General features: G+C 44.4%; 1 protein-coding gene across 1 annotated transcript in view; it reads left to right on the forward strand.

Moving 5' to 3' along the window:
• The first annotated feature begins 846 nt into the window (after positions 1-846).
• Positions 847-25,380, forward strand: part of LOC147718214 (nicotinamide N-methyltransferase-like) — a 53,273-nt gene continuing 28,739 nt past the window's right edge. Inside the window, exon 1 of the mRNA XM_086966640.1 lies at positions 847-1,043. Within this exon, the coding sequence (XP_086822766.1) occupies positions 896-1,043 (148 nt within the window). The 5' untranslated portion in view covers positions 847-895. The remainder of the gene's footprint in view (positions 1,044-25,380) is intronic.

Genomic DNA, 25,380 nt, shown 5'->3' on the forward strand with positions numbered 1-25,380 from the left:
TCCCAGGCTCTCCACATCACTGGGGTCAAGCTATCCAGGCTGAAGAAGGCTGATAGCCAGAAACCGGTCCTTGGATGCTTGATTCCGGTCTAGGAAAGACATGGCTTGGTAGTTCGGGCTGGACTGTTCCCATGAGGCACAGGGTCAAGGCTGATTTGCATAAAGCCACTGTCTGACCTGGGGTGGTGTGGAGTGCAAAGAAATGATGGATTTAGGCCCAGATCTTTGTACTGGGGTGAATGTAAGACATTGTTCTGCATTCTGTCCATCAACTGTGTTTTTTGCATTTGTCACCCCGAGTGGGCTGGGTATGTTCAGACGTGAGTCCGCCACTCTCCACACCACTGGAGTCCAGCTGGAGTGAAGCCCTATTATGGACCAGCAGTATTCCGTCCTAGAACAGTTTTCTTTATGTTGTAATACTTCAAAGTGGCAAGGTGGCATTTACCTTAAAGGAATAGTGTATATTGTTAGCCTCTGTGTCTTTAATGAAATTCAGATTCTCTTTGCGTAATAATTAGGAGAATCGCTATTCCTTACAATATAGATTTGTTGTGGGTGTCATTTACAATGTGTATTTCTAGTAGATATTATTTACAATGTAGATTTCTTGTACATACTATTTACGATGTAGATTTCTTGTAGACATGATTTAAAATGCAGATTTCTTGTAGATCTCATTTACAATGCAGATTTCTTGTACACATCATTTGCAATGCAGATTTCTTGTAGGTCTCATTTAAAATGCAGATTTCTTGTAGATCTCATTTACAATGCAGATGTCTCTTAGATCTCATTTAAAATGTAGATTTCTTGTATATATTCTTTACAATGTAGACATTCTGTGAGCGCAGACGACGAGCACTGAAAGCCGGATAGCAGCACATTGGAGAACATGGCCTCTGGCATGAGTCTGAAGGAAATGTATGAGAAGCTATTTGATCCACGAACGTTTCTCCAGAGGTACTTTGTACCAGCCTGTGAAATTATGGAAGATTCTATTAATGAGCTGCTTCCAGCTTACCTGAGGATCTTATCATCAAGTGAGTACTATAGTTGTCACTACTCACCGCATAATGTGTGGTTAATTTTTTACATTTAGTCAGCTATGCTTCAACTCACCCATAGTAACCAGAAAAGATTTTGAGCCATTTACAAGAACAGTATTGAGGATCATAATTGTTATTGTTTGAACTGAGTAATTCTGTTTTATGTTTCAAATGACTTCATTCGGCTATCAAACTTAAGAAATCTTGTTTCAGATCTTGGCTTTTTTCATGCTGGGGGCATTGAAGCGTTCTTTGAGGCACATATGATTAGAATAATACACGTTTTAAATAATTCATTATGCGCTGCAATATGCAAGTATGTAAATATCATACAAAACCCCAAACTCAGTCATTGGGAAAAGTGTTTGATCAGAAAAGCTTTCAAGAAAGATTTACCAACATGTTTCTGTGCTGAATTTGTGTTGCACCCACAACAAAGGGACAGTTAAGGCTGCCCTGCTAGTATGATGATGTAGCTAACTCCTCAAACTAATGAGGGAAGTGATTTGTTCTGGTCTGGATCTTTGGGTCACAAATGGGGTCTGAGATTGGAATCCATATAAATCCATGTCCTTACCCTTCTCTTTGCGTTTATTCACCTGCGATCTAACACTGAAGGAGAGTGCATATCCAGCATATGTATTTTACACACCTTCTGTCATGAAAGAGTCAATCCATGCTCCTCTCTGCAGACATCTAAGTACAGTTTATTGGAATGCTTCTCTAGATGACAAGGCCTGTAAAATACACTTTCAACCATCAAGTTTATTGAATGTTTTATTTCTGTCCAAACAATGTGTCCAATGTATCATAGCTGATGCAAATATAATTAACACCTGCCTCACCAATGCATAACTCTTCATCCCTTATGTATGGTTGAACACATTAGAGGTCACTCATGATGTGCACTAGTGAACATGTTTTCTTATCCTGACCTTAGCATGTGTACTTTGTACATCCATACCTGCATGCATTAGTATGGTCAGGAAAGTTCTGGAATTTGGCTTTTTGCTTGGATTAGATTTTTCATTTTGCAAACAGATTATTTTCTTTTCTGTCTCCTCTCCTGAATACTCTGTGATTTCCACATCGTTTGATGCAGTTTGTCTCACTGATTGCAGCACTTTGCTCTTAATCATGCAGGAATATCTTTCACATGGGATTTACCCAACAGCCCTTGTGCACATTCCTAGGATCATTCATGTCTAAATTAAGTTCAGAAGTATATCCACATAGACAACACATGAGTGAGTAGTTTGCAATGACATATATCACAAGTGTTTGCACCAGTTTGACTCTTTTTCAATTTGGCGTACTCCATGCTACTCTAGAGGCATAAGTCAGAAAACAGTCCTTCGTAACACAGACCCTTTGTTCATGTGATGCAGCGGTTCTCCGGAAATAATTTCTAAAACCATGTCACCTTTCCCTGAAGTACAAAATCATACATTTACTTGACAGTGGTGCCCATAACACTGCGAGTCACTCATAAACACTTACATCCTACTCCATGGATCGGTGAAATTCAAAGGAGAGCTGCTGTTTCACAGTGGAGTGTCTAAAACTAAAACCCGATATTTATACTATTTACACCTGCAGTTTAAAAGAGATTTACCATGGTTTTTTGATTAGAAAAACATTTATTTAGACACGCCACCTTTAAGGTTGATGGATCTGCTAGTAAAAAAGTAGGCGCAGGAAAACTCAAGACCAGCTTAATTCTCCATTTATCTAAATTTTATTAAAAGCAAATTTAGCATGTCTAAAATGAATTCACTTTATTTATTTCGTTATTCAAAAATCGACATTTTAAAAAGGAAAGTAAAGATTTTATTTCAAGCAGTTAATTCCATGTATTTAGGAAAATTCAGAAATATACATTTTATGGAGATTTCAGAAGTGCAAGTATTAGCAAAAGACAGTTAGTTCCCAAAATTCATTCTTTCTCCCTATTTCCATAACTAATAAACTTACCTAAAGTTCAAATCTCACTCAGAAAAATAGAAAATTATTCACAGTCTTATCTCTCAGGAAAATCAGCATACAGACAGCATCTCGGGAGGAAATCGAAAAGGAGTTTTTTCCTCACTAAAATCAGCACTTTTTATACCTTTTTCACTAGCTCTATCTATCGAAAAGTGTAACTTTCAACATAAATTCGAGTTCTGATTGGACAGTTTTGGGGTGGATAAGCATCCCTCATCATTACATTATTCAGTCCGTTTCTGTCAGCTAGATTTTAAATGGGTCATTGTTTTGGGCCTCGTCCGGCCTAGTCCTGTTCTCACTTGGCAACTTTGCCTGACTTTTTCACGTTCAGAACCATTGTGCTCATCTTTTGGCCGCCATCTGGACTTCCAGGCCACGCCGTCTTTGAACCTCATTCACTCCAAGTACAAGCATCTCGCATTCGAACTCGGAATCGGGCTTGCGCAGGCCCAGTTCAGTTTCTTTTCGCAGTTTAACAGGACAGCCATTTTCTTGGTAGGCCTCACGGGCCAAAATGGGAACTATCATAGAAACAAACACAAACGGATGTTAATTTTTGAAATTTAGCCCATATGTTTACCGTCCCCCTTACTAAGTTTTTCCCTGTTAGCAGTTACCTAGCGAAATAAGCAACATTTATGCGTAATATACTCACCTATCCTTTGTTTTTTGCCACAAATACGTAAACAAAAGCACATTTATGCTGCATTCTATTATTTGAAAAGCTGCTTATTAGTTTAGGACACAACAGAATCACATAGTCAGTTAATTATGATTGCAACATAAGCAAAATTAATTCCCACGTGTATTCGTGTAGGTGCATCTCTTATTCTAAGTTGATTAATTCCACACATCATTCCATTAGTTCATGTTATAGTTATGGAAGTGTGACTTTACAAGGGGTACACAACATTTTGTTTCTCCACCTTGCTCCATCACATGGACAGTATTCCCTTCATGTAAAGAGAGGCATATTTACAAGATGTTATCAAATACAGACCTGCAGAAAGAACTGCTGCTTCTGGGGAGGCTCCCTCCATTTTTGCAAGACTACTGTCACTTTTACTTGGTGTGCCCTGGGTCCCTGCCAATCAGGTTCACAGGTCCTGTGTTCTTTCCCCAAAACTAAACCCAATTGGCATCTCTGGCCACAGTCCAGTCCCTGGTAAATGTCCAGTATTTATAAAGCACAAATAATTACCCGAAGGTGTCCTGGTGCTGGGGGCCACCAGGAAGATTAAGCAAGCTATTGCCCAGAGTTAAATGGTGATGGGCTGAACTGCCACCGGCGCCGGTGATCCAACAGTGACCCCGGGTTCCGGAGTCAGTCGCCCTGGCCGCTGCGCAACACCTCAGCCACAAAAATGGTAAATGGTACCACAGGTACCCAGGGCACTTTGACCAGAGAAGGCCTCTAAGGGATGCAACACTGGATCACTTCCTCGTCATACGGACTGCACGGCGGACACGGACGCTACCTCGTCGTGCTTCTAAGGGCATCATCCTGCTCTCTTTCTGATTTTTTAAGTTGCCGATCGACAGACGGCTTGTTTAAAGGGATACCGTAATGGTTGGTTGAAAGCTTTATTCGATATGCAAAGACATCTTACAAGCATAACATACATTATAAAAACAACATTACAAAAAGTACAGGTATGTCATACGTTTTAAGAAAGTAAAATTGTAGGGGTCCCCCTAGAATAAATTAGCTAAAAAGGGATTAAACCGAAATAGACAATCTATTGCAATGAATCAACCAGGAACGTTTTAAAAATTTGGAGACACCACAGACTATAAGAGGGGAGGTATCAGTCAATAAAATTCGGAGAGCCACCGAATGCATGCGTGTTCCCAGGCGTTTGAAGAGGGGTTTCAACCAGTATGTCCTTGGGTGGATATAGTCTGGACACTCAAAAAGTACATGTGCCACCGTCTCAGGCCTGGCTGGGCAGCGTGCGCAAAAGGGGGATAAATGAGCATGGGACTTCCACTTAGATACAGTTGCCCCTAGCGGGAGAGTGCCAACTCTGAACTTGAAGTAAAGGGCCCTATCCGCTGGCATAGGGATTAGGTCCATGTAGGGTTCGTATAATACCACATCCTTTACTCTAAGGAACGCTGCAGTCGAATTGCAGTGATGTGGATTCCCAATTAGTTGGCAAGAGACCCAGTCCCAATATAGTTTTTTGAGGACTGCCTTTGGAGGAGCAGATTTTGTGGACCAGCAATCTCCCAGGCCCAATTCCCCCAAAAGATTGTTTGTGTCCCTCAGCCACTTGATCTTATTCCAGCCCCCCAGGGATACCCTCACCTCTCCGTGTTATCTGTAAATCCCAGATCGAATCTCGATAGGCATCAGTCCTTCATTTGCCGATCAACAGGCGTTTCACTCGAAAAAGAAATCTCCCCTCTTCCACGGGATTTTATATCCATTTACAAGATCGTGTCAACTTAAGGAATATCTCTGACGTGGTGACCTACACATCTACTGATCATCCAATAAATTGATCGTCTCCTTAACATATACGGTCTAGGAGATTCTTCTGATAACAATATCAACACGTTATCCTGAAGAAGGCGTCCTTACGCCGAAACGCGCGTCGATTTGCACTCGCCACAGTGTTATTTTTTATCAATTAAATGATCTTCATTTTTAGATGTATAAATAGTATTGAAATATATGTTTTTTTAATTTTTATGTCTACTTTGTATGTTTATGAATATGCCATGTATCTGTATGATTTTTAACTGTCTACATTAAAGTTCTGACTATTTTTAATTTTCTTTGCCCACCTTTAGTTTTTACTGTCATTTGATAATACTTGTTTTGCCATTGTTATTGACTGCCTAGGGTGTTCACTCACACATTGCAACACTTATTGTGCCACCCTTAGAGGCCCTGTACCTTTACACACACACAGCCTTTGAAGGCTGTGTGTTTTGGTACAGAACAAAGTGAAGACTCAACATAACTCACATCTCTGTGTACCATGCCTACAATCCACTGACCTGGCATATATCAGTTACCTCTCTAGCTGGGTGCACTATACCAGTGGTGAAGGTACAGGTGCATGAGCCCTGTACCCCTAAAGTGTCTAGGTCCATTCTTAGACATTGTAAGGGCAGTGCTGGCATTAAGGATATATGGTGCTGGGAAATTGTCATCATGAACTCAACAGCACCATAACGGCTACACTGGAAACTGAGAAGTTTGGTATAAAACTCCTTAGCACATTAAACCCACACTGGTGCCAGTGAGGATTTAATGAAATGCACACAGAGGGCATCTCAGAGATGCCCCCTAAAAACGAACCCAACTCTAGTGTCCCGACTGGGTGTCTTCCTAGGCTGCTATCAACAAACATGTTTCAGGACCCCTGGGTCAAGAGCCTGCTGCTCGTGGGGGCCTGAAACAATACAAATCTTGGGATGAGTTGCCAAGGCTCTTCCCCCAGGATGGGGAAAGTTCATGAAGGGGACGCTTCAAAGGCATGCCGCCTTTGTGGTCCTCGATGGTTCTACCCCACACTTTGAGTGGGGGAACCGTCGGGAAAAACAAGTGAGGAGGAGAGGTGTGCCGAACTCTGCCAACTCCACCCCTCAGGTGGGGGAGGCGAGGTAAAGCACTACTCTGTGTCCCTACTATCTTGAGGATGGGGGGGCGAACCGACAGGCTCCTGCCCCCCTCCCAGTGGAGGGTGGCACAATAGGGAGTGTACCCACCCAGGGAAGTAACCCATTGGTCCCTGCCCTCTACCTACCTGTAAAGCCCCTAATTCTAGTATTTAGGGGCACCCTGAACCTTGCTTCCCCAGATCCAGAAACAACAAGAAGAAAAGAAGAAGGGCAGTGCAGCCGACTAACAAGAGGAAGACACCAACAGACTTGGCCCCATCCCTACAAGCCTATCTCCCCTCAAACCTGCTCCTGCAAAATCCTGTTGTGTCCTGCAACCAGCAACTTCTAAAACCCCGGAGCACCTGCCTGCCTTCACTTCCACAGACTGCTACTCCTGTTTAACAGCGGATTTATTCAACTGCACACTCTGGCAGCAACCAGAGACTGTGAATTCAGCCCACTCTGCATCAGACGAACCCGGCCTAAGGTCGAGTGGAAAAACCCCAAGAGAAGGTCACACCGGTGATCCTGACGTGAGACCCAGTGACTCCTCACCTGCCTCAAGCCTCCAGCCGACACCTGCAGTCTAAGTCCAGAAGACCCCCTAAACCACAACCAGGAGCAACTCGACCCCAAAAGGCATCCCTGCTCCCGACGCCCCATGGCCTTGTGTGCCCAAACCAACGGTGTCTAACCAACTCTTAACTTCCCAACTTACCTCTCGAAGAAGTGGCTGCACCCAGAAGTCCTTCGTCTCCCTGCCTGCAGTGCTTTTGCAAACAGGAAGTTCTCCATCAAAAACAACAGAGCGCCCGACGTCAAAACAGCACTCTTCACCCAGCTGCCTCAGTGCAGCTGAGGGTGCACCTTTTGTGCTACTTTGTTTCCCCATTTGCCCTGACCTAAAGCGTAGGAGCTTTGCTCCTACAACCCAGTGGCCTGATTGCCAGCAGCCACCAACCGGAAGCCCCCCTGTCCCCCGTTGGATAACATTGGGCCTCAACACTCTGCACCTGACCGCCCTAGTACCGCTGAGGGTGTAACAAGAGTGCATCACTGTCGCTAGAGGACCCCTGAGTCTAACCCCAGAACCTTAACTCTCACAGTCTTACCTGTGAACCGATAACCTGTTTTTCCTCCATAGGATAACATTGACAATTTTCTTTGAAAATTTTTGAAATCTACAAATAACCTTTAAAAAACGCACAAATAACCAACACGTATTTACTCACCTGTTTGCAGGAAATGTCCCAGTGCTGAATCTAGGTATCCAACTCTGAGTTAGAAAAGTAATGCAAAAAGTAACTTACCTGTAATTTACTGAAAAAGCATATTCATTTCAATGTACTTTATTTTCTGTATTGCAACCTACTGCATCCCCTGTAAATCAAATTACAATTTCTATTACACTTTCAAACTATTCTACAATCAGCAACGTACTACTGTAAAGTATTTAATGCTTACCTGTGCCAGGCTTGCTTGGTTCAAAAAACAAAACAACAGTATATTTATGCAAAAGCAATTGGTCTAGTGCTTAGTCCTTGACTGTGTGAATTTATTTGCTGACTGAGTGTGCACATGAAATGATTAACTCTGTCTTCTGATTATACCTTACTGCTTGACCACTCTATGTTACTGAGGTGAAAGGGAGTTCTGAGATTTGGCGCTGGCCACAGAGATCACTCTGCCTCCTAATCTGGGCATCTGCTGAGGAGGGGTGACCAGAAGGGATTGGCTCTCTGAGCCAAAGCACTTGAATCTGTCAGCCAGAAAAGATGGGGTGTTTGCCGAGATGATCCTACAAACTAGGAGTAGTGGACGAGGAAAACAGTTTATTGACACTGGTAAAATCTTGTAGGATATGAAGACCACTTTCTTCACTCTTGGGAGTGAGAGCTGTGCTCTAACCTAGGATATTTTGGAAAGTACCATTACAAATAGTGCATTTAATTTTAAAATAGTTTGGTAACGTTGTGAAAAATTGATAGGTTTCAATACCAATTGATACTTGTGTTTTAGGACACTTTGCAATTTTCCATAAAACCCAGTTACCACACTTCTCAAGTTTCCCTCAAGTATCAATTGTTCACACTCAGCACACCAAGCTTTCACAGTGGCCTTGCTATACAGAATCTGTTAAGTCCATAATGTAACTAAAGGGAAATCCACTGGCAGAATTCACCATTTCTGAGTTCCTAACTAAGAAGTAAACTACCTTCCTCCTCACGGGTCATGGGCAGAGCTGTCAGGGACAGTCGCACTCTGTGAACTGCATAAAGTTAACTTTGAATTATGGGAAACAGAACCTGCTCCAGAATTCAGGGTGAAATGCGCTTTCTACTGTAGCCTTAATTTGTACAAGATATTAATATGAAATTGTTCCCCAATGTCTGCCGGTGTCGCACAGTAGCAAATGTTTTTCTTGGAGAACTAAGGCATACCATTTTCAAAGACGACATGTGAGTTCTGCCTAGCAGGCCTCAGAATACAACAGGGGGCGCAAAATATAAAATAGGCTTGGGGAAACAATCAATACATCTGGTGTTTCCCATTGTTTCAGTTGGCAGTTGTCATTGGTCTCCCTCAAATGCGTGGTATTTTTTTGGCAATTAATGCCCCCAGTATATCTTTCTATTATATAGAAAACTATCAAATGCCGAATTATGGATAGTGCCCTGAAGGTGTAACAAGCATATACACCCCCTTTGTCTTTGCCCGGGCACCATGGTACTACAGAAGCCGCCTCAGACACTTGTGCGGTTTTTCCTGTCACACTGATAGCGTTGGTACACATGTAGTGCCAGTACTATCTTGAGAGGGCATTCCCTCATTTGCATTGAGGCGTGGCTCAATGCAAATGAGGGAATCACTATGTCTCTGCGCCCCTAACCCTATTATGTAAGCGAGAGTGTAGCAAACGAATATACCCTTAAGAGGAGCACTGACAGTGCTCCGCATAGAGGTGAAGCATTATCAGTGTGCCCCCTTTCCAGAGGGCAGCCTCTGAAGGGGGGAATACATCACCCTGTTGGTGCCTGCAACAATTCACAAATTGTAATACATTGGGAGTTGTATACCTAACCACCTGCATCTGCAACTTACACTATGTAGGAATGACGACAAGGAAAGCCAGTACAAGAATCTGTGAGCACCGCAGCAACATCCATTGCCACAGAGCAAGCACAAAAATGGCAGCTCATTTTAATGAAAAACAACACACTCCAAACGATCTCCGATGGGTGATCTTGGAACATTTGAAACCATGTGATAACATTGAACAAGCCCTACTACAGAAAGAACAAAGATGGGTGTTTAAATTGCAGACAGATAGCATGAGACTTAATGACAACATGCCATGGGGCCAATTCTTGAGATAACTATTAACCTTTGTGCTGATACAGATAATCAGTGGATACCACCTAAATGTTAATACCACGATGAGGTTAAAAAACCCAACGAATCCTACTGAAAATGCAAATACTCATAATTCATACGGTGTAAAAAGAGCTCAAACTAAGTGATGGGGCTCATTACTATAAACAGCTCCCTAATTCTAATTCTAAATTTTAACTGTATATAAGCAAAATTGTTTGTATTCCCCCTGTTTGTCGGACAAATTAGTTAAAAACTATAATAGACAGTAAATAAACATTAAAAACAACATCATGGACTCAAGATTGTATTACCAACTATGCCCAATCCAAAATGGCGCCCACCACAGAACCAGAGTTCGATCCCAGGCGTCTGATGTATTGTTAATTGGTTTTTTAATATAAATATAACCATATCAATGTTCACAATGATGCTTGAATTGTAAACATAAATGTACCACATAATCAACACGCAAACATTAAGTAAAACAATGGCGTCCATAATGTGTCAAAATTCTGAAGGACACCCGGTCTAGTCTCCGGGAAGCACGTTATCGCTGCACGATCACTTCCTGCAAATATTTAAAAACAATCCATCACGGGGTCTTAGTAAGATTCGAACTCCCGAGGGACAGATAGGCACAACGCAGGAGGGTTGCTGAGCTAATGTAAGTACTGCGCTCGCTTTGGGAACCCCCATGGAATTGGAAGTGTTACCGCATGCACTTTCCTCACGCACGCTTCATAAAAGCGTATGGGTGTTGTCAACTGAACCGCATCTAGTTTCTTACCGTCGTGGAATAGGAGGCTTAACCCGGTGCCCTTTCCACACACACGCCGCGTCAAAGGCAGAAGGGGGTTTGCCACCCGATCTCATTGTCACATTCAAAACTACCGGGGCTGTAATTTAAAATTGACTTTTTTGTTTACCGGAACGACTATTAAAACTGCTCCAAGCCATTTTTCCACAAAATTCATAGAGGAGAAACTTAGTTGGGGTAATTAATTACAGTTTTGCCACCAAACAAACTACCAGAAAATAAAAAAACGTGAAAAGATTTTTATATATTTGACAAACCTGATACCCTAACAAATCTCTGTGTAAAACTGGCAAACTATTGTTATTGTTTTCTGCTCCCACAGGGTATACAGGTCCCTCCACCCAGGCGGACCATGGGGCATATCACTGCTAATATCTAAGTATGTCCATCTACTGCCATCATACACTCATTGGGTTGAAATTACATGTTCTTTGTCAGTCTTTTGTCAATTTGTCTGTGTGCTACATGTGTGAGTGTGCTCAATATGTACGTATAAAGATTTTACACCCTATGACCAGGTACACAGATAAGAGTTACGGACTATCCACATTCTGTTCTTTTCCATTTTTTAGATGCACTTCTCCAATCACCTGGTCGGACCGGTATTTGGTGCCTGATATGTAGCGGGCCAATATTTACAGAATCGGTATATTTACCGATTCGGTAAAATACAGAATCGGTAAATTTAGTGAATCGGTAAATCTACATGTAGGTGGCACAGTAAACAGTGCCACAGGCCCTTCAGAATTCATTATTTACCATGACATACTATGTCATGGTAAATAACGAATTCCTGTGTTCATGCAAATCTGTGCATGTACACCTGTGCCATGAGGCACACAGACATGCCCTAAGGGCATGTATGTGTGTCACATGGCATACAAGCCAGAATCATGGGTGCAACAGGGTGTCAAAGTGACACCCTGTCCCCCTTGCAAAATCAATAATTTTACTGAATCGGTATTTACAGATTCGGCAATTGACATTGATTCCTATGGGCCTCCAGGCCGTAGATGCTTGGGAAGCCCCAACGATGAAGCATGTCACCTAGGGGCAACCTCTGGTGAGTGAGGGAACCCAATTGGGAAGACCTGCCATTTTCCTTTTATTTTTTTGACATGCTAGATTCTTACAATCCATTCATTATGGGTCACAATGTGAGGTTCCGTGACGGTTCCGTGACAATTTGAACCCGTGTTTTCAAGTTTGTCGGAAATACATAATATTGGTATCAGTGAACCGCAAATGATCCATTTAGTATATCCTGGTGTTTTCGCTACGCTACAAGCAAGAGCACTCCTTCTATTGACATATTTCCGATCTACCCACGGCATCCATCTTAGATCATGGCCGCCATTTTGTGTTTTCTTGCCCTCACATATGCAATAGCCTCTGATCACTTCATTTCGATTAAGGACACGTAACCTTAGCCGGAGATTCACCTCTTTCATGACACGTGCACCTTAAACCAGATCACGCTGTAGCTGCATGACTCGACAAAGGCTGCCTCCTCTGCCCGAGGCCAGCCCTGCCAAACTGGTCTTCGTGTCCATTGTACCTGATCATGATTAGGCGGCCGAAGCTGGTAGCCTTGCCCATTTACAACCCACAAACATCCCTAATCCCGCTTTCCTATCTTCCACACCTGGCTCGGTTTCTTTCTTTCTGAACCTTTATTAGGGGGAGGTAACGAACTTTACGATGAGGCGGTCCGGGTCCTGAATGCAATATTGACAGGGAATTGTGACAAACTAGTGGGAACCCCTCTCTTCGCAATGTTTGGCCTCAGATATTATCGACGGTTCCTGTGTAACGTCAAATATTTATTGTTTTAGACACAAAGGTTTTGGGAATGTTTTACATGTAAAGAATTCGCCCCCAGCTTAAAATTTAGTATATAAGGAGCAACCCACTTTGTACAAATTGAACAGGCTCCTGGTTACTGCCCGTGTGTAGTATCTATGACTTCTGTGTCCCTGCAGTAATAAACCTTTGGTCTTTGACGCCACCATCGAGAAGCCCGTGTTTCTGTTCATTTGTGCACCAAGGCAGGTGGAACTCCGGGGTCTTTGGGTGTTGTTCCCTGACACCTCTGGACGGAACCAAAAAGTCCAGAACTCCAATTGGCGCCCAACGTGGGGCGACGTCATTCGGTACCGGTCCAAAAGCCTGAAGAGTTCGAGAAGCTTCGTGTGAAGATTCCTGAGGGAGGCGCCCCACTTCATCGATCCCGGCATATCGCAAAAGTGGCCCGAAGTTCTCTTCCACGAGGGTTTCCCGTTCAGGACGGCTGCAGTGGGCCGTTGCCTTGACCGTCGCCCTGTCTTGGACCCGAGGTGCAGTCCTTAGTACAGCGAAACGTGACGGGTTTCTCCTTGGTGACGTCTTCAGTGACTCAGTTAAGTATTTAGTGATAGCTAGCTGGTTACTTTTGTGAGGATTGTTAAAAATTCTTGATCGGTTCTTGGTTTGGTTTGGTTTTGGCAGATTATCACTGGTTGTTTTAGTTACGATAATCTATTTGGTTTAGTTTGGGTATCGATACATCAGTTCGTTTTGGTAGGCCTAAGTTCTTGGTTCGAGTGCACATACTTGTTCTGTGTCTTGTTTGTTTTGTGTTCCGGACTGAAAATGGTAAGTCGGAAAATGTTGTCTTGTTTTAGTTGCAACAGTGACTCACGATTGGAGGACTCTTGTCTGGTTCCTCCGATTGGGACTCCCCTATATGATTTATATTGCAAGTATGGCGTGGGTCCTATATCTTATAATGAGATATGGGTCCGTTATTGTAAGAAGGATGGTGTCCTTAGTTGGCCACTGCATGGTAGTTTTGAACCAGAGATTCTCGACAACTTAGAAGCGAAATTGTTTAAGAAGAAAGCCCGGCCGGCAATGTTTGATTCTTTCCGTTATTGGCGAAAAGAATCCAAACAGAGAGAAATGAGAAGGTTGAAGAAAGAACAGAAAGAACAAGAAGAGTTAACTCTAGAGCAAGCGACTAAACAGTTGCAGGCTGACGAGTGTGAGAAGGCTATAGATGTAGCCATTAGAGAGCATAATCTAGCGATTGACAAGTGCTATCCTGCCTTGCCATCGAAAATGGCTAAGATACTGGAGGATTCCGAAAACGATCCTCTGCTATCTTATCTGTTAAGGTCACCTCCACCGTATGCACAAGGTGCTGCGGCTCCGCTTGTCCCGAATGTTCAATTGCTGGTTGCTGGACAACCTGGTGTTCCTGCACCTGTCCCCCAGAATCAAGCTCCTGTACCTCCTGTGATGAATGCGAATGTTCCTACAGCTCCTCCTCTTCCTACACTGCCAGCCTCTATACCTACTTCTGTACCTACTGCTCCACAAACTATTTTCCTCGATACTCCTACTGTTCCGTTATCTATTCCTACCTCTACTGCATTTTCTACGTCTGCGAGTGTGCTAACTCCACTTTCTGTTCGTCGAAGAATCACTGATTCTGTTACTAATATGCTGTCTCCTATATATAAAACTTTGATTAAGACTCCTACTCCTGACTCTGTACAGAGACGGAGTCAGCTTCCAAGTACTGAGGAACGGGGAGTTTTAGATTCTACGGCTCTCAGATGGATTTCGAAGGGTAGAAGATATAGTACGAGAGATGTGCTAGACACATTTATGCAGTGGGGGGAACCAACGCAACGGTACGTCTTTGATGAGATGTGCTCGTTGTTACGTGAGGAGATAGAAGAAGATGATGTCGAATCAGATTTGGAAGATTTAATTAGGGTTCAAAAAGAGTTTGCTGCTGGAATGATAGTGGGTGAGAATATAAAGGAAGCGATGGAACTTATTTTAAGTTTTAGGAATGATCCATCTCTTCGTTCACCGAGAGACTTAGAAAAAGGTAAAGTGAAGCTAAGTCGCCAATATCCTATGAGGGAGGTTCCTCCAATCTGGCGCGAAGCAATACAACGTGATGATAATGCAGGTATTGCAGCTGCTCCAGCACAGTTCCAACGAGTGTGGATACATATTCCATGGAAGCGAGCAGAAGTGTTAGCGGTGAAACAGGCCTTGCCAGATCCACGTAAGAATCCAGCCGGATATTACAAGGAATTAACACAGACAGTTGAGGCTTGTATAATGAACTTAGCCGACATCGATATGTTGTTTGGTAATGTAGTTCCGCAACCAGTGTGGGCTAAAATTCGTAGAGAGGATCATCAAGCTGCTTTAGGTGGTGATTGGGCAGCTATCACTGCAGCAGATGGTCAGCAAATAGGTGGTGCGAAACCCGAACCTCTAATTGCTAATCTGCCAGGTAGAATAATTGATCTAATGAAGACTCTGATGCCAGCATTGCGTGTAAATTGGGACAAGCTGTCAGCATGCAGGCAGAAGAAAGACGAAAGTGTCTCCGACTTCTTCACGAGGTTTGAAGAGACTTTTGTAGATCATAGTGGTCAGGATATGAGTACAGAAGGAGGACAGAGATTGTTTGTCGATAAATTTGTGCATAATTTGTTACCTGAATTATGCAATAAATTAAAGGACTCAGAAAGTGCGTGGGCTGTATCTACGACAGCGCAAATACTTGCAACTGCACAGTACTACGAAAATAGGGATAAAGAGGAAAAGGAAAAATCAGAGAAGAAAACGAAAGATTTAAAAACTAAAGTTCTTTTACAGCAGGCGTATCCGCCTCGCACGAATCAGACTAATACGCAGCAAGGTTCATACCAAAGGACAGATTATGGTTCATCAAGACCTCAATACCAGTGGAATCAGTGTGCGTACTGTAAGAAAGAGGGTCACTATAAAAATGAATGTCCGATCTTAGCGCAAAATAATGCAGCAGCAGCTCAGAGAGGTCGTGGTGGTTTTGTGCAGAATTCTAGAGGTCGAGGACGAGGTGCTATGCCTCCACAAACGAATGATCGTCCCTCCAATCACTTTGATCAACGAAATGGACAATCTACTCTGCAAAATAGATCTCAACAATATCTTGTTGAGGACTATAATGAAGTAGATGAGGGTTACCAGCAAAATGGGTACTAGGACAGCCATGGACAGAGAGAGGGAGTAGTATCAGTTCCAGTAGATCAGAGTGGGCCTTATGTCGCAGTAGCAACATCAGGTGTAGTCGAACCGTTTCTGTTGGATACTGGTGCCGCAAAAAGTTCTATCATTCATGCGAAACTCCCTGGCGCACCTTTGTCTGGCTCAACAAATGTTTCCGTAGGTTTTTCAGGCGCCCCTGTTTACAACCCGATATCTGGTCCTTTGTCTATTTCTGTTGGACCGTGCCAATTGAAAGCACCCCTGATTTTGACGACAGGTTGTAATGAAAACCTGCTTGGTTTAGATTTGTTAAAAAGACTATATGCGACATTGTACTGTTCTCCGGAAGGAGTACAGCTTACGTTGGGTAAAAATATCACCTCTCCGATGTACTTGTCAATGGACGCACTCCCGCTGGAGCTACGTTCACTCCCTGATTCTCTTTGGGCGACTGGTCCTAATGATGTAGGTCTCCTAGAAATTCCACCGTATGTAGTGACTTTGAAAGCAAATGTGAAATTTCCAAGAATTCCCCAATATAAAATATCGAGTGAAGGTGAGCGTGCACTTTTATTGATTGTGCAAGATTTGATTAAGAAAGGTGTGGTTGAAGAAACTAGAGGAAATGTCTGTAACAGCCCTGTATTACCGATTCTGAAGCGAACCAATCCTACAAAACCTCCAGTGTACAGGTTTGTCATAGACCTTAGAGAAGTTAATAAGATTGTAGTCCCGCAGTTTCCTGTAGTGCCAGACATTACTGCCTTGTTAACATTGATTCCTGCCACAGCCACATGGTTCTCAGTTATTGACCTAAAGAATGCCTTTTTCAGCATTCCGATAGCCGAAGAAAGTAGGGATATTTTCGGCTTCTGTCTAGGAGGTCGCAGTTTCAGATTTAAACGCGCTCCACAAGGCTATTGTGAAAGTCCATCCATTTATAGTCAAGCATTAAAAAGCCAGTTAGATTCTTTTGTCCTTCCTCCGGGTTCTGCCCTAGTACAGTACGTAGACGATCTTTTAGTGGCTGCCGATAACAAGGAAACTTGCAAAGCAGCTACAATTTCCCTATTGCATCATTTGTCTAATTTGAATCATAAGGTGTCACCTTCGAAAATGCAATACTGCTGCCAAGAAGTGACCTACCTAGGTCATCTCTTGTCAAAGGAGGGAAGGAAGTTGACCCCAGAAAGAATAAAAGCAATTACGCAGATGAGTGTTCCACGCACACAGAGAGAAGTACGTGCCTTTCTAGGTATTACCTCTTACTGTAGGCAGTGGATTCCAAATTTTTCTCTGTTAGCGAAACCATTGGTAGCTTTGACTGGGAAAAATGTTCCGAGTCCGGTGCCATGGTCTGATGAATGTCAAGAAAGTTTTACTGAATTACGAAAAGCATTGTGTTCAGCTCCTGTATTGGGTACACCTGATTACAGTAAGCCATTCACGCTCTACGTTCACGAAAGAGAAGGTTGCGCGTTGAGTGTTCTGACACAGAAGTTTGGTGATAAACAATGCCCTTGTGCGTATTTTTCATCAACATTAGATCCGGTAGCCAGAGCGTTACCTAGTTGTTTGAGAGCTACAGCGGCAGCTGCAGCTTCCATTCGACAATCTGCTGGTTTGGTGATGAACAATATGCTAGTGGTCATGGTTCCTCATGCAGTGGATACACTCATGAACCGAACGAAGACACAACACCTTACCAGTGCTAGATTATCAGGCTATGAGCTGACACTGTTAGCGAGTCATATTCAGATCAAAAGATGTAATGTATTGAATCCAGCAACATTGTTGCCGACTGATCAAGAGTCGAGTGAGTCCGAGCCACATGACTGCTATTTCAAAACGGAGGAAGAGACAAAAGGACGTATCGACTTGAAAGATACTCCGTTATCCGACCCAGATGGTACGCTGTATGTGGACGGGTCATGTTTTAAATTGGAGAATGGTGATGTGACTGCTGCTTACGCGGTAACGACTTTGAAGACGATTGTGGAGACTGCAAGAGTGAGTCAGAATTCTGCCCAAGCTGCAGAATTAATAGCTCTAACAAGAGCGTGTGTTTTAGCTGAGGGAAAGAGAGTGAATGTGTTTACAGATAGTCAGTACGCTTTTGGCGTGGCCCATAGTTTTGGCCGGTTGTGGAGAGAAAGAGGTTTCATTACGTCCCATGGGACTAAGATCCAACATGGTCAGCTAGTTAACGACTTGTTGGAATCTTTAACCCTGCCGACTGAAGTTGCGATTGTGAAGTGCAGTGCTCATAAAGCAATCACGGATGATGTTGGTCGTGGGAATGCTTTTGCTGATGAAATTGCTAAACAGACAGCTAGAGACACGATGAGCAGAATGTATGTTGCTACGTCTGCAAGATGGATTGCTGAGTCTGGAATGTGTGAAGACACTATGGAAAGTGTGAAAGAGATTCAGAAAGAAGCAACTGAGGAAGAGAAACGTGTATGGAGAGAAAGTACGGGCAAGTTGGACTCGAATGGATGTTGGATTGATTTGACAGAACAACAGCGTTGGATGTTGCCCGATGCGTATGTGCTTGCAGTAGTGACGATGGCGCATGGAGTAGCGCATATAAGTTCTAAAGGGATATGTAAGATGTTGGCTCCGGTCTGGAAGAATGAGGGAATCAGTAAGTGTGCAGAGAGAGTGGTGAAAAATTGTATGGTGTGCTTGATGCATAATCCTGGCAAGGGAACTCCAACTCCAGCTGGTCATTTCGCTCCTCCTTCCTGCCCCTTTGAAGTGATTCAGTTAGACTTCATTCACATGGAGCGCTGCAATAATTTAAAGTACGTCCTGGTGGTAGTCTGTGCTTTCTCCAGGTGGATAGAAGCATACCCACTAAAGGACAACACTGCTCTATCTACTGCTAAAATTCTTCTCAAGGAATTTTTCCCTAGGTATGGAATGCCACGGATTGTATGGTCAGATAACGGAAGTGAGTTTATAGGGAAGTTATGCAGAGTGTGTGTGCCGGTCTAGGATTGAAACAGAAATTTCACAGTGCAAACCATCCCCAGTCTGCTGGTTTAGTCGAGGGTTACAATGGCACCCTCAAGCTAAAAATAGCCAAAATACAAGCATCCACAGGTTTAGCCTGGCCAGACGCACTTCCTTTGGCCCTGTTATCAACGAGAGCAACAGTACATTCTAGAATAGGGCTTAGTCCATACGAGATTGTGTTTGGCCGCCCGGCAAATATCTGGGGTGTGCCAAGGCCTAAACAATTTTGCTCCATTGAATATCCTATGTTGATAGACTACCTTTACGACTTGACTGCTAAATTGAGTCTTATTCATCAACAGGTTTTCGATGCTTTGCCAAAACCTCCGGAGAGTCCAGGGCACCAGCTGAAACCGGGTGACTTCATTGTAATCAAGAACTTCGCGAGGACGAAGAACCTTCAGCCAAGATTTGTGGGGCCTTTTCAGATCTTACTGGCAACGAGGACAGCAGTTCGTGTAGCTGGCCGCAAACACTGGATTCACGCTTCTCATGTAAAGCGTGTTCCGTTGCCGCTCCCTTACGACGACTGGGTGAAAAAGGGAATTGGTGCCTCCGAATCTGAAAACACACCGAAGTTCATCTCTTTCAGCGATGCCGAATTGATTACTGACACTTTGAAACCTGACTCTCCTCCTAAAAAGACTCCTTTGAACATTGAACATTTGTCTCCAGCATCAGAAGAAACTTTGCTATCTGCAAACTTAAACTCTGCAACAGCTGCTAGTGATACACTATTTTCCGATCAGACAGTACCAGCGAAGCAGAGATACAACCTAAGAAGCCATAAAATGGACAAATAAAGCAGGCAACTACATATTGTGATTTTGATATATATTGAACTTTTGCCTTCAGCCAGGAAGTTTGCTATTGTTTATTGTTTTTAAAATTGCCTTGCCGTCTGGGTAGCCGTAGGGTCGTGGCTGTGTACCTAGTTTGAATTTGCAGGGGTCTGACACAAGGTCGATCTTTCTGTTGGTTCTGGGAACTCCCAGGGCTGATAGAGGCATTTTCATCTACGTACACATCATCAGTGGTCGCGAGTGGATTGTAGAAGATGGAGCTTCCTGCGCTGCAACGAGAAAATGTGATTTATGTTCGCAGAAACAGACTTAATAGAATTCTTCATAGCAAATGTTTTCTAATGCAATGTGCCATTACATTTTTGATTGTTTTAGCAACATTGGTGGGTGGAATCGTCTTTAGCATAAATTTGATTTTTGTGCCAGTTTCTACAGTACCTCCCCTTGATCCTGCTATTTCTACTGTTTCTTCTATACACTCTTTTCACTCGTTTCCAGAACATGAGCAAGCTCGACGCTCAGAATTCACCAACAACACTTTTGTACAGCTCTTGCACCAACACCAACTGGTAGTTAACACTACAGACTGCTGGGTGTGTGGCTTGATACCCCACACTATGGATAAAGGTATTCCATATCTGGTTTTGCCTTACAGCTATAATGGATCATTTCAGGCCTTCCAAACCATCTTTGCTTATGCCCTTGAAACCTATCCTCCACGTCCACCGCGTTCCACTAAATATAACTCTGCCAACAAAGCCTTAGTCCAGAGAATTATTGACATGGTCAAGGACGTCAATAATACTCCATCTTACCCTAGAGACGAGTTGCGAGTATATTTAAGTTGGAATACTTCAGAGTATCGCCTTAGTTTAGGAGAAAGCAAGCGTAAAAGCTCAACTCCAATCTGGGTCGTACCTCACCGAGGTCAGGTCTGTTTGCAAGGTAATGGGAGAAATCCGAGAGCTCAGCTAGGGAAGAGTGAGTGCGTAGAGACTTACGTGTTTCCGGCTAACTCTTCCCCTGCCTTTCTTACTGCTAGGGGCACCTACTTCATTTGTCGAGACAGAGCTTATACATGGTTACCTGCTGACTTTTCAGGATCATGTTATATTGCTCGATTGTTGCCTCCGACATACACTGCTTCACCTGATTACCACAGAACAAGAGTAGCGAGAGGTGTCTTCAGCAAGGAAGATACCGCTGGTCAGGAAGCTGGAGACTTCTTCAAAGGCTTCCTTCCGTTCTGGGGACCTATGGCCAATAGTAGAAACATACGTCAGCTAACACGGGTAGTTGAATCTACTATTACCGAAACTGCTGGTGCCCTTAGCAATCTGACAGCTGAGCTTCAGGCGGATAGGCTCATGACGTTGCAGAACCGTATGGTTCTAGACGTTATACTTGCAGATCGAGGTGGGGTATGCAGAATGATCCAATCGAGCTGCTGTGTCTTTATTCCTAATAATGCTCCAACAGTCTATGAGGCGATCTCTAAGTTGCACAAGATTTCAGACTCCATACATGTAGACAAGGGAAACTGGTCCTTCATGGAGTGGTTTTGGACTCTGATCTCAGCGTGGGGATGGAAGGTTCTGATGGTCATTGGTGTCATCTTAGTATTCCTATTCTCATGTTGTCTGATTATCCAGTGTGGTCCTGCTCTGTGTAGTCTTTGTGCTGCAACTTGTCTCAGAAAACCACCTGCGTTTGGAGAAAAGACACGAGAAAGGATGATGATACAACAGCATGTCACTGACCTGATGAGTATAGAACTAGATTCTGACATAGACTAAGTAATTGCCTATGTAAGGGCAAAAGGAGGGTCTGAGGTTCCGTGACGGTTCCGTGACAATTTGAACCCGTGTTTTCAAGTTTGTCGGAAATACATAATATTGGTATCAGTGAACCGCAAATGATCCATTTAGTATATCCTGGTGTTTTCGCTACGCTACAAGCAAGAGCACTCCTTCTATTGACATATTTCCGATCTACCCACGGCATCCATCTTAGATCATGGCCGCCATTTTGTGTTTTCTTGCCCTCACATATGCAATAGCCTCTGATCACTTCATTTCGATTAAGGACACGTAACCTTAGCCGGAGATTCACCTCTTTCATGACACGTGCACCTTAAACCAGATCACGCTGTAGCTGCATGACTCGACAAAGGCTGCCTCCGAGGCCAGCCCTGCCAAACTGGTCTTCGTGTCCATTGTACCTGATCATGATTAGGCGGCCGAAGCTGGTAGCCTTGCCCATTTACAACCCACAAACATCCCTAATCCCGCTTTCCTATCTTCCACACCTGGCTCGGTTTCTTTCTTTCTGAACCTTTATTAGGGGGAGGTAACGAACTTTACGATGAGGCGGTCCGGGTCCTGAATGCAATATTGACAGGGAATTGTGACAAACTAGTGGGAACCCCTCTCTTCGCAATGTTTGGCCTCAGATATTATCGACGGTTCCTGTGTAACGTCAAATATTTATTGTTTTAGACACAAAGGTTTTGGGAATGTTTTACATGTAAAGAATTCGCCCCCAGCTTAAAATTTAGTATATAAGGAGCAACCCACTTTGTACAAATTGAACAGGCTCCTGGTTACTGCCCGTGTGTAGTATCTATGACTTCTGTGTCCCTGCAGTAATAAACCTTTGGTCTTTGACGCCACCATCGAGAAGCCCGTGTTTCTGTTCATTTGTGCACCAAGGCAGGTGGAACTCCGGGGTCTTTGGGTGTTGTTCCCTGACACCTCTGGACGGAACCAAAAAGTCCAGAACTCCAAATGTTGTACCAGCATTAACAGCAGGGCACCTGGCATGCCCACACCCCTTCAGCTCCACTGCTCCACTGCCCAGGGCCAGCTGTCAGCATGTAGATGTCAGCAGGAGAATCACAGTGGGCCTCAGCATGATCCCGGCCCATCCAAGGCCAAAACACTTGTGTGAGGTATGACTCACTGCTATGTAGGGAGGGCTCAATCTGATAGGCGCAGAGGCCTACACAATTGCTGGAGTTTTGAGGCAGAAGGAGCATCTCTCAAAAGTTATATCATGCACCGTACAATCAGTGAGAAATTTGTAAAGCACACTAATCACCCTTAAGGGTTTCAAGGTGCGGGGGGTGCAGCTACTGCTTGAACAGCCAGGTCTTAAGACGTCTCTTAAAGGTCAGCAGGTCCGGGGTCTGTTGCAGATGGTATAGAGGGATTTCCATGTCTTGGTGACGAGGTAGGAAAAATATCTGCCGCCGGTGGTCGTCCTGTGGATTTGTGGAACAGTGCCAAGGGCAAGGTCAGCGGAGCGAAGCTGGCGGTTCAGGGTGTAGAAGGTGAGTCATTTAATGAGGTAGGCTGGACCAGCATTGTGGAGAGCTTTGTGAGTGTGAGTGAGGAGCTTGAAGGTGATTCTCTTGTTGACTGGGAGCAAGTGTAGGTCTCTAAGGTGGGTGTGATGTTGGTTCGGCGGGGTATGTTGAGGATTAGGCATGCAGAGGCATTCTGTATGCGTTGTAGTTTTTTCTGGAGTTTGGCCGTGGTTACTGCATAGAGGGCTTTGCTGTAGTCCAGTATGCTGCTGGTGAGGGCCTGGGTGACCGTCCTTCTGGTTATAGTGGGGATCCAGCTGTAGATCTTGTGAAGCATGCAGAAGGTGTTGAAGCAGAAGGAGGAGATGGCATTGACTTGCTGGATCATTGGGAACGATAAGTCCAGGATGAACCCCAGGTTGAGTGCATGGTTGGTGGGTGTCGGTGTGGCTCCCAGAGCAGCTGGCCACCAAGAGTCGTCCCAGGTGGAGGGGGTGGGGTCCAGGATGAGGACCTCGGTCTTGTCAGAGTTTAGCTTCAGTTGACTGTTCCTCATCCAGTCGGCGACTGCCTTCATTCCTTCGAGGAGGTTGGTTTTGACAGTGGCTGGGTCCTTGGTGAGTGAAAGCATCTGCTGGGTGTCGTCAGCAGAGGAGACATTGTTAATGTTGTGCGATTGGACGATGTTGGCGAGCGGTGCCATGTAGATGTTGAAAAGGGTCGGGCTGAGGGATGATCCTTGGGGCACGCTGCAGGTGATCTTGGTGGTGTTAGATCGATAGGGAGGGAGGTGGACCCTCTAGGTTCTGTGGGTGAGGAAGGAGGTGATCCAGTCTAGGGCTTTGTCGAGGATCCCTGTGTTGTGGAGGTGTGTGTATAGGGTGCGGTGGCAGATGGTGTCGAAGGTGGCCAAAGGTCCAGGAGGATGAGGGCCACTGTTTCACCATTGTCCAGCAGGTTCCTGATGTCGTCAGTGGCAGCGATGAGGGCTGTTTCGGTGCTGTGATTGCTGCAGAATCCGCATTGGGTTTGGGTCCAGGATGTTGTTCTCCTCAAGGAAGGGAGTCAGTTGTCTGTTGATGATGTTCTCCTTGACTTTTGCGGGGACGGGGAGCAGGGAGATGGGCTGGACATTCTTGAGGTCCTTTGGGTCTGCTGTTGGTTTCTTGAGTAGGACTTTGATCTCAGCATGCTTCCAGCTTTCTGGGAAGGTGGCAGTCTTGAAGGAGCTGTTGATGATCTTGCAGAGTTGGAGTGCAATGATATGGTTTGCTTTATTAAAGATGTGGTGAGGGCAGGGGTCCGAGGGTGAGCCGGAGTGGATGGTGTTCATGGTTTTGATGGTGACGTTGTTGTTGACTTGGGTCCAGGAAACCTGGAGGTTGGTGAGGCTGGGGGGTGGTGAGTCTGCGGTGTCTGTGGCTGTTGGGAAGGTCTGGGTGTTGTAGCTGTTGTGGATGTCTGCGATCTTGTGGTGAAAGAAGGTGGCTAGGGAGTTGCACAGGTCTTGCAATGGTGGGATTTTGTTGGAGCTGGAGCTGGGGTTGGAGAGTTTCTTCATGATGGTGAGGAGCTCTTTGCTGTTGTGTGCATTGTTGTTGATGCGTTCCTTGAAGGAGGTCCTTTTTGTGTCTGAAATGAGTTGGTGGTGCTTGCGGCTGGAGTTCTTCAGGGCTGCACGGTTTTCCACTGTCTGTTCGTGGCATCACTTTTTCTCTAGTCTTCGGCAAATGCACTTGGATTCCTGGAGGTCGGTGGTGAACCAGCTCACCTTTCTGTCAGTGCATCTGTTGGAGGTTTTTTTGATCAGGGCGAGGGTGTTGGCGCTGATGTCGATCCACTGTCTGAGGTTGCGGGCTGCTGTGTCGGAGTCGGGGGTGTCGGTTGGTTGGTCTCAGGCGAGGGTGGTGATGAGCTGGTCTACAGTGAGCAATTGAGGCCTCTCACCATATACAGCCTGCTAACTAGCAGAAAGTTGATCCTGTGCCTCGTTATGGAGAGGAGACGAGCCATGTGCAGCCACCAGACTTCGTGCAGCACATGGGTTGCTGTAGGATCGAGAATCAGGTGAGTTGAAGGTTGATTTACTGGATATTTGACAAGCTCTTCTCTAAGTGTCCAGCTTGGAAATGCTCCCAAGGTCTCAAAGTTAGCATGAGAGTCCTGGAATTGCCTTTGTTTTAATAGCAATGTATGAGATTATTTGAACTGTCAGCAGTATATTTGAATGTATAAACCATACTTGCTAATACTAATTGAGGCACATGGCATAGTATTGTTACTTTCGTACATGGGCTCAGTTCTGCTGCCCTCTTTTTACAGCTGTGAAACTGTGATCGATAAACCAAAACTGGGTATGGGTTT

The sequence above is a fragment of the Lissotriton vulgaris genome, chromosome 4_1 (assembly GCF_964263255.1).
Source record: "Lissotriton vulgaris chromosome 4_1, aLisVul1.2, whole genome shotgun sequence".
Lineage (NCBI taxonomy): Eukaryota > Metazoa > Chordata > Amphibia > Caudata > Salamandridae > Lissotriton > Lissotriton vulgaris.